The sequence below is a fragment of the Bos taurus genome, chromosome 5 (assembly GCF_002263795.3).
Source record: "Bos taurus isolate L1 Dominette 01449 registration number 42190680 breed Hereford chromosome 5, ARS-UCD2.0, whole genome shotgun sequence".
In the NCBI taxonomy this organism is placed as follows: domain Eukaryota; kingdom Metazoa; phylum Chordata; class Mammalia; order Artiodactyla; family Bovidae; genus Bos; species Bos taurus.
The window spans coordinates 101292500-101302147 of NC_037332.1; the positions used below are offsets into that span (position 1 = coordinate 101292500).

General features: G+C 41.0%; 1 protein-coding gene across 1 annotated transcript; it reads right to left on the reverse strand.

The window, feature by feature from the left end:
* Positions 1–699: 699 nt before the first annotated feature.
* Positions 700–7505, reverse strand: GDF3 (growth differentiation factor 3). Its single transcript, XM_002687847.6, has 2 exons — positions 7115–7505; positions 700–1597 (listed from the first exon to the last, which is right to left on the reverse strand). Exons 1-2 carry the CDS (start codon positions 7380–7382, stop codon positions 771–773), a joined length of 1095 nt encoding a protein of 364 aa, XP_002687893.2. The 5' UTR covers positions 7383–7505; the 3' UTR covers positions 700–770.
* Between the last annotated feature and the right edge of the window lie 2143 nt (positions 7506–9648).

Consider the following 9648-nt stretch of genomic DNA (forward strand, 5'->3'; position numbering starts at 1 on the left):
GGAGTGGCCCAGTCTGAAATAACTAGAATTCCTCTAGTACCTAGATCTGAAGCTTCTTGAATCTTGGCATTTAAATTTTAACTAATTCCTTCCTCTGATTTCCTAATATACATTCATATAATTACTGGTGCACTTTTATTTTTAATGAAGCCCAGTATGTTGGCTGGTCCTCTTCCCTTGGCATCTTACTATAAACTCACATAATGATAAATGGTTCACAGGTGAACTTTTATGACTTTTGCTTATGCTAATCAGGCTCCCTCGTTCAAGTCTGAAGGCTCATAGGATCTTAGTTCCCTGAACAGGGACTTGAACCCAGACAGTGGCAGTGAAAACCTGGAGTCCTAACCACTGGACTTCTGGGGAACTCCCAAAGTTGATGCCTCTAGAAAAACTGGATATTTAGCTGCTCTAAATCTCAGCTGCTTTATCTATGAAACATAAACAATAATGCTTACCTCAAAGAGCAGTGACATGTATTTATAAGTTAATGCATAGAACAGTACCTGCCCATAATAGGCTATCAATATACCTTCTATCTAGACTCTAATATACCCTCAGGTGCATGATGCAGAAATTAAGTTCATTAAGACCGTGTGTGTGTGTGTGTGTGTGTGTGTATAACCAGGGGACATCATTAATCGTGGATAATGATGATAAACTATAAGCATAAACATACTGACAATTCAGATCCAAAGGTCATAAACCAGGTAGTTTTATTATTAGAGCATTTACCCCAAGAGCACCCCTTCTAGTCTACTGCTGCCAGTCTACCCACACCCACACTCATCAACTATCATGTCTTCATAATGCCGTAGAATGACGTTGTCATCATTGTCCTGGTAGAGCATGGAGATGGGGGACAGCTTGGTGGGGATGCAGACAGCCTGGGGAACCTCCGGGTCGACGGCGTGCATCAGCGCTTGCATGAAAGCATAGTTGGAGCTGTTGAGGGAGATGGTCAGTGAGAAAGGACACTCTCCGTGGCAGTAATTGGCCATGAAACCCTTGGGGGCGATGATCCACTTGTGCCAACCCAGATCCCGGAAGTTGATGAACAGCTGGTGGCGATGGCAGAGGCTCTTGCAAGAAGCCTTCGAGGTAGAGACGGCTGCCCTCCTCTTGCGGGAGGGAGATCGGCACTGCTCAGGGTGGAGGGTGACCACCAGCAGTGAAGTGTGAAGAGAACGTCTCAGTCTGGCGCAGGTGCCCTCGAGCTGAAAATTCTCCCCCAAGGCTCTGCCTCCTTTGACCACTATCTCTAGAAACAGACCTAAATTCTTGTGGGGGTCATTATTCCTCTTAGCCACATCCAGCAGGTTGAAGTGAAGGACACCTTGAGGCCACGGTACTGACTGCAGTGTAAACATTTTACCCATCTTCGGGGTGGCCTGGTCTATGACATGGGGCTCCGTTTGAACCAGGGACAGAGACAGTTCCAGCTCTGGTCCCAGGTTATAGTAAGTGTTGGGCCCCAAGTCCAGGCCCAGCTGGGCCATTGTCAACTGCTCCTCATCCCCGATGGCAGACAGGTTAAAGGACAGGAGCTTCTGTAGGCAGGAGGCGTGCGAAAGGCTCTCGGAGTAAAGGAAGGAACCTAGATGGGAACGAAAGATGTGAGAGTCACCATGAGATTTTTCACTTCACCCCAACCTGTGTGATCATATCAATGTCAAACGGTATATGTATATCCACACACACAAAATAAGGGCAGGGAGGACTTCCCTGGCATTCCAGTGGTAAGGACTCCACACTTCCACTGCAGGAGGTATGGGTTCAATCCCTGGTTGGGGAACTAAGATCCCAGAAGTCATGGGGTGTGGCCAGAAAAATAAAATAAAACAGCAAATAAAAAGAGGATGAGAAATCTCAGTTATACTCAAACCCTCCATTTGGGAGGATTTGTTTCTTTTACTCCTTATCTATGACCAGACATTCTTGTCTTCATAACTGCAGGTCCCCAAGGGATCCTGAATAGGACTTAGAAGGTCTATCATCTTAGATGGGAAAAAGAATCACATCTTTATCTTCAGTAAACTCTAAGTGAAATTTATCATTTCTTTCAATTATGAACATAGGCAACAAATCTTAATAATATTCTAAGAGCCTATGACACTGTTACCAATAAAAATCATAGGTATGTTCATATATTAAGTTGTTGCAAACATTTCAAAGTAACATTTATGCCTGAACTACTCTGAATTGATGGTATAGTCCCTTCTCTAGACCTTGTTACTTGTTGCACAAAAGCATCATTTATATTAATATACACACATTTATTTTTATAATATTTCTATAAATGTATTTCCATATTTAATTGACTTCTTTTAAAATTCTAAATATTTAACTTTAGGCATAGAAACAATTCAGAGAATGCAATGGCAACCCACTCCAGTACTCTTGCCTGGAAAATCCCATGGATGGAGGAGCCTGGTAGGTTGCAGTCCATGGGGTTGCTAAGAGTCAGACACGACTGAGTGACTTCACTTTCACGTTGCACTTTCATGCATTGGAGAAAGAAATGGCAACCCACTCCAGTGTTCTTGCCTGGAGAATCCCAGGGATGGTGGAGCCTGGTGGGCTGCCGTCTATGGGGTCGCACAGAGTCGGCCCGGACACAACTGAAGCGACTTAGCAACAGCAGTATAGACGGCCCGGACACAACTGAAGCGACTTAGCAACAGCAGTATAGAATCAATTATTCTGATAAAAGGTTCACTGGCTTCAACAGAACTGCCAAAGGAACCCATGGCACAAAGAACGTCCTATGCTGTCAAGAAGGACTTCAAAACAAACACCTGTCATCCCACCAATACTGGCTATCTGGTGTTCCCTTATGTTTTATCCTTAGATAATTCTTTTTTTTTTTTTTGGCCCGCACAGCTCATCTTGCAGGATCTTAGTTCCTTGACCAGGGATCAAACCTGGATCCCATCAGTGGAAGTACAATGTCCTGACACTTTCAGTGCCAATAACCTCTAGTCTTGTACTTTTGAATACCTGAATACATACCACTTTTGTGGCATGTAGGATCCATTTCCCTGACCAGGGATTGAATCTGGGCCCCCTGCACTGGGAACGTGGAGTCATAGCCACTGGATCACCAAAAATGTCCCCTCTCTGTTTCGTTTTGTTAACTATCTTCTTTAAAAAAAAAAAAAAAAAAAAAAAGCCTATATTTTCTATCTCTTCCTTTTACCATATAGTCTTCTGTTGCTTTCTTTCTTTTTTTGACCACACCACTTGGCACGTGGGATCTCCCTGACCAGGGATTGAACCCATGACCCCTACAGTGGAAGCTTGGAGGCTTAACCACTGGACCACCAGGGAAGTCCCTATTTTCCAACTCTCTTACTGTTACTACTCCACTGAAATAAACATCTGTCTTGAACGTTGACTAACTAGCAAATTCAGGAAGTTTTCACAGAGCTTATCCTTCTCATCCTCTCTACACAGTTGATCTCTCCTGTTCATAGTTCGAATCCTAATATACTAGTCTCACTTTTTACTCATATCACTAAATCACATTCCTTAGTTAGTTAGTTCAGTCGCTCAGTCGTGTCTGACTCTTTGCGACCCCATGAATCGCAGCACACCAGGCCTCCCTGTCCATCACCAACTCCCGGAGTTTACCCAAACTCATGTCCATCGAGTCGGTGATGCCTTAGGTATGATTAAAAAAAAAATAACCAAAAGCTAGAGAGGAAAAGAGGAACAGATTTGAAAACATGAATATAAAAAACTGTATTCAAAGAGACACCATTAATGAAATTTTTTCACTAACAAAATTAAAAGCAGAAAGGACAACCAAGAATACTTGCAATTATAAACAGCTTTTATGAATGATTAAGAGGCCTCACAAATCATTAAGGAAAAGAATCCTAAACAGGAAAAAGGTCATAATATGTAAATAGGCAATTATTTGGAAAATAAAATTGAATGATTCATATTGAGATAAACAGATAAATATAATCAATATTGCTGTATGTTATATATGAAAGTTAAGAGAGTAAGTAAATCCTAAGAGTTTTTATCACAAGGGAAAATATTGTTTTCTATGTCATTAACTTTGTATCTAATGAGATGATAGATGTTCACTAAACTTATTTATTTTCTGACAGCACTCTGCAGCTTGCAGGATCTTTGTTCCCTGGCCAGATATCAAAACCCAGGCCACAACTGTGAAAATGCCAAGTTCATTAAACGCTGGATACTGTCAGGGAATTCCTTTATAGGACTGACTGCGATCATCATTTGTGATGTGTATGTATATGTGTGTGTATATATATACACACACATATATATATTAAACCATTGTGCTGTATACCTTAGACTTACACAGCACTGCATGTCAGTTATATCTCAATAAAGCTGGAAGAAAAAGAGACTATATTCTAACTTTTAAATAAATAAGCAAATAAATGATTCATTATTCATTTGAAAATGCACCATTTCGCCTTATTAAAGAAACAGAAATTAAAAGAGCAAGATCTTGTTTTGCTACCAGATTAACAAAAGTTAAATGCTGAAAGAGTGTTGTTACCTAATGACCCCCCGGTGTAGCATGAAGAACACTGCCACACACCAACAGAATAAAGTCCTATACAGCAATGAGAAAGAACTACAAATACATACACTGTGGATAAATCTCACAAATGTAGAGTGAAAGAAGCCAGACGTGAGAAAGGACACATTTCACAATTTCACTGACAGAAAGTTAATAAAGGACAAAACTAGTATGTGATTGATGTTAGATGTCAGAAGAGAAATTACCCCTGTAGAGAAGCAGTGATTAACCAGAAGGGGGCATGAAGGAGCCTCTGGGGTGCTGTTCATGTACTATTTCTTGATCTGGGCGCTAGTTATTCTGCAAAAATTCACTGAGCTGTTTCCTACAATTCACTCACACTTCTGAATGTACATTATACCTCAATAAGTTTCTATTTTTAAAGAGATTACTGTCAGAGTAAGTGAGAATTCTCATACACTCATTGTGGAGTATAAATTTTAGAGGCTATTTGCTGTATATTAAAAGTAGAAATGTAAAAAAAAAGTATACATGTGCCTACTCTTTGATACAACAATCCTCTAAGAAATGATCCTATGGAAATAAAACTAAAAGTGCACACAATAGATACAAAGCTACACTACATATGTTTATATTCATCAATAGATACACAATAGATACACAATAGATACAAAGCTACACTACATATGTTTATATTCATCAACAGGGCACCAGTTACATAAATTGTAGCATTATGTCTATACAATGTAGTATCATGTAACCATTAAAATAGGGATAAGTTCACTATTTGCTCTTACTTGTACAAAATGTTCATAATATTGGAAGAATGTATAGCATGATTCAATTTATAAAAATATTACAAGTTTATATTATAAATGTAAAGAAGAAAAGTCTGGAAAAATATACAACTATTAATGGTTTTCTCCAGGGGAAGGGTTGCTGCTGCTGCTGCTGCTAAGTCGCTTCAGTCGTATCCGACTCTGTGTGACCCCATAGACAGCAGCCCTGCAAGCTCCTCCGTCCCTGGGATTCTCCAGGCAAGAACAGAGGAGTGGGTTGCCATTTCCTTCTCTAATGCATGAAAGTGCAAAGTGAAAGTGAAGTCGCTCAGTCGTGTCCAACTTCTAGCGACCCCATGGACTGCAGCCCACCAGGCTCCTCCATCCATGGGACCCTCCAGGCAAGAGTACTGGAGTGGGGTGCCATTGCCTTCTCCGAGGGGGAAGGGTTAGGGAGGAGTGATTACAAGATTTTGTCCTTTTCCTATATCATTAGATAAAATTTTGATCATCACAAAAATTATTTTTTTCCCACAGGGAAGGGAAGGCAGCAGCCTCAGCTATTTCCTACTCTCTCCTTGGAAAATCCTTTAAGCTAGTTCCCCTCACCTCTTAAAACTCTCCAGAAATCATCCCTGAAACTCCACCCCCAAGGCCATGAGCATCTAATGAGACACTTAGCAGGACATATGGAAGTCATCTGTTGATGTCTTTTCTATAAACTTTTTTTTTCTCTTCCTATAAACTCTTAAAGGGCAGACTTTGGTCTCTGTATCTTCATGTCTTACAGATTTCCTGGCATTTAGTTAAATATCCAATAAATGCCTCTTGAACAGAAATCTTATTTCCAGTTGCTGTAAAACTAACCAACTGGAGCTCTCAATTCTGCATCTCAACCACCTGGGAGTCTATATAGAAATGCAGATTACAACACTCATCTCCGACTTTGAATAAGAATCAGGTGGGAGCAGGAACTAGACTGGAGAATCAACTTTTAACACTTGATCTCGGTAATTTTTGGTGGGTGGGCTGTTTCACAAATTACTGAAAGGCACTTACTCAGATCCTTGTACCAAAAGGTATGACAGCGGCATATATTATCCCTCTGTAGTTACAAATCCAGAATAGCCTTTTCTACCCATCCAAAGGATCGGGGAGGTGAGGAGGGGGAAGCAAAATTTACAGACACACTGAGCTCAAAGGCACCGGGATGCGTAAAGTGTGGGCTCAAGAGGGGGAGACCGAGCCCTAATTCCACCCTCCCTCCCACCTCCTCCCCACTATCTAAACTGTAGCGCAAAGCTGTTGATTCAGAAAACAAAACAAAATAAAACATTTCGACTCCTGGCTTTGTTCACACACTAGCTGTATGATCTTGAATAGGTTACAAGTTATCTCCTGTCTGAGCCTCAATTTCCTCATTGTTAAAAACTTGTTAAGAATACCTGCTTTCCTCTCAGGACGGTGGCTGGGATTAAATTAGATAGAACAGGTAAAATGCCAGCACATGGCCTTCCACAAACCCCTGGGTCATTGTTGTGCTGTACTTAGTCGTTCAGTCGTGTCCTACCCTTTACGACCCCATGGACTGTAGCCCTCCAGGTTCATCGGTCCGTGGGGAATTCTCCAGGCAAGAATACTGAAGAGAGTTGCCATGCCCTCCTCCAGGGGATCTTCCCAACCCAGGGATGGAACCCACGTCTCCTGCCTTGCAGGTGGATTCTTCACCATCTGAGTCATTGTTACTCCCCCTTTATTCCTTTCTTCACCCCAGATTCTCCTCTAGGAAACACTCCAAAGTCCTCACCTTGATCTGGGAGAAGCCGGAGGATATTCCCACGGACACCCAGCTCCTTCACGTAGCACAAGTCTTTGGAGATGCCGGTGCTGGCTGCTTCCTCTTGAGCCTGGAAAATTCTCTTCAAGATGGAAGGCACAGGTTGGAATTTCTTGGGTGAAGGCACTTTGTCTAAGCCCAGAAATCGGAGAAAGACATGTTCATGGAATTGGAGTGTCTGGCCAAAGGCCAGAGTGAACAGGAGGCAGAGAGCCAAGGCTGCTAGGGAAGGAAGCATGGCTGAGGTGAAGCCGCAGAGAGCTCTAGCGCTGAGCTGCCCAGCAATTCAGGTGCTGCTGATTTATCTGACGTATGATAATCAGGTGTGAACTGCTCTCTTCCCAGCTCTCAAAGGCAATTGGATACAAAAGAACAGACTTTTTTTTTTCCCCTCTTTCCTAGTTCTACTGTTCCAGAAAAAAAATTCACAAGAGATTACCCATGCATGGAGCTAACTCTACAACCATCTGAAATTTGTCAGCAGTAGACAGAGTAGAAAGGAGATTTACTAATTTAACAAACATTTACTAAGCGTCTATTATGTGCAAGGCGCTGAGATGAGTGCTGGAAATGTATTAGTAGCTCAAGGTCTTGTCATTCATAGTCTAATTAGACAAATATGCATGCACTCAGTCGCTCTTCGTCCGACTCTGTGACCCCAAGGACTGCAGCCCTCCAGGCTCCTCTGTCTATGGGATTCTCCAGACAAGAATACTGAAGTGGGTTGCCATTTCCTTCTCCACGGGATCTTCCTGACCCAGGGATCGAACCCACGTGTCCTGCATTGGCAGGCGGATTCTTCCCTGGTGAAGCGCACACAAAGTATTCACAGCAGGAAAAAAAACAACTGCAAAGCTTAGTAGACATTCAGGGCTGAAAGAATTACATGTGGAAAGGCATGGAGGTTATTGAGTAGCTTAAACAAGGCAGCATAAATCAATTTCTGTTTGGGTTTTTTGTTTTGGCCTAACAACTGTAAGTCTTTTCAGATGCTACAGAAGAATCAGCTTGTCTGTAGAGAAAATAACTTTCAAGCTTTTTGAAAACAGAGACATTATCATTTTACATTATTTTATACCACCTATTTTTTATCTTGATAAATTTTATTATTGCAGTAGATGGAAAGAATATATATATATATTTTTCATTGCCTTTCATTTCTATAAGCAATAAGCAACTGTTTTATGTAAATTTATCATTTGAACCTTTTAAATTGTTTGAGAGTGGTAGGAAAGGGGGTAGTTTTCTAGAGTCGTGAATGATTTGGGGTCACAAATCATTGCCCTAAATTGTAACCATTCATAAACTCAAACCCTTTAACATGAGGCTCTCTGAATTTGGTCAGTTTCTCTCCCACATATTTTTAAATACCACCTATTTGAAGAACCTCCTTCAAAAGGACTTAGGCCGGGACCGTTGTATTCAGTGCCCCTGACCCCACAGCAGACCACTGTCCACCCATGCCCCCACCAGAGGCTCCTGGACACTCAGAGGCAAGTCTGGCTCATTCTCTTGGGGATCACTGCCCCTTTCTTCTGGGTCCTGGTGCACACAAGGTTTTGTTTGTGCCCTCCAAGATTCTGTTTTAAGAGCTTGCTTTCCCAAAGGAAAAACAAAATGTTGTTTCTAATATATAATAATTTCTCACCATTTATAGGATAAAATCTAAACTCCTTAGTTTGACATTTAAGGACTTTCTTGGTTTGGTACCCATCTCCTTAGCCAGTTTCATTTCCTAACACTCAGCATCTTCAGTGTTAATGCTTTAATGATACTGATGTATTTTTATTTCTCCTATGAGCTTATTTCATCTTAGAGCCTTTGCACAGACCAAGGTCAAAGGTCACTTCCACTGCAAAGACTTCCTTGACTCACCAAAACAGGTCTGGATACTTCCTCTTTCTCCCATGAGTCTTGAGTGGGCATCCATGAGAATACTTATCACCATGCATTTCACTGTGTTTTGCCTACATCCCTCCCAGATAACACATTCCTTGAGGGTTGTGAATCATATCCTTTTATTTAAGTATCTTTCATTCTAAATGCTAAGAATAGGGAATAGGGAGTTTAATGGGGATAAAGTTTCTCTTCTGCAAGATGGAAACAGTTCCAGAAATCGATGACAATGTGAATATACTTAATGAGTGTACTTCATGCCACTAAACTGCATACTTATGAATGATTAAAATGATAAAATTTTGTTATATGCATTTTACCACTTTTATTTTTTTAAAATAAAAAATAGTCATATCCTTTGATTAGTAATTACATTTCAATCTTTTGGAAAATTATTTTTATTTTTTAAAATTGATAAATAGTTGATGTCTGGAGGAGGAAATGGCAACCCACTCCAGTATTTTTGCCTGGAAAATTCCATGGACAGATGAGCCTGTAGGGCTACAGTCCATGGGGTTACAAAGAGTTGGACATGACTGAGCATACATTCGTGGCTGATGTACAATGTTGTATATCAGGTGTACATCAAAGTGATTCAGTTTGAATTA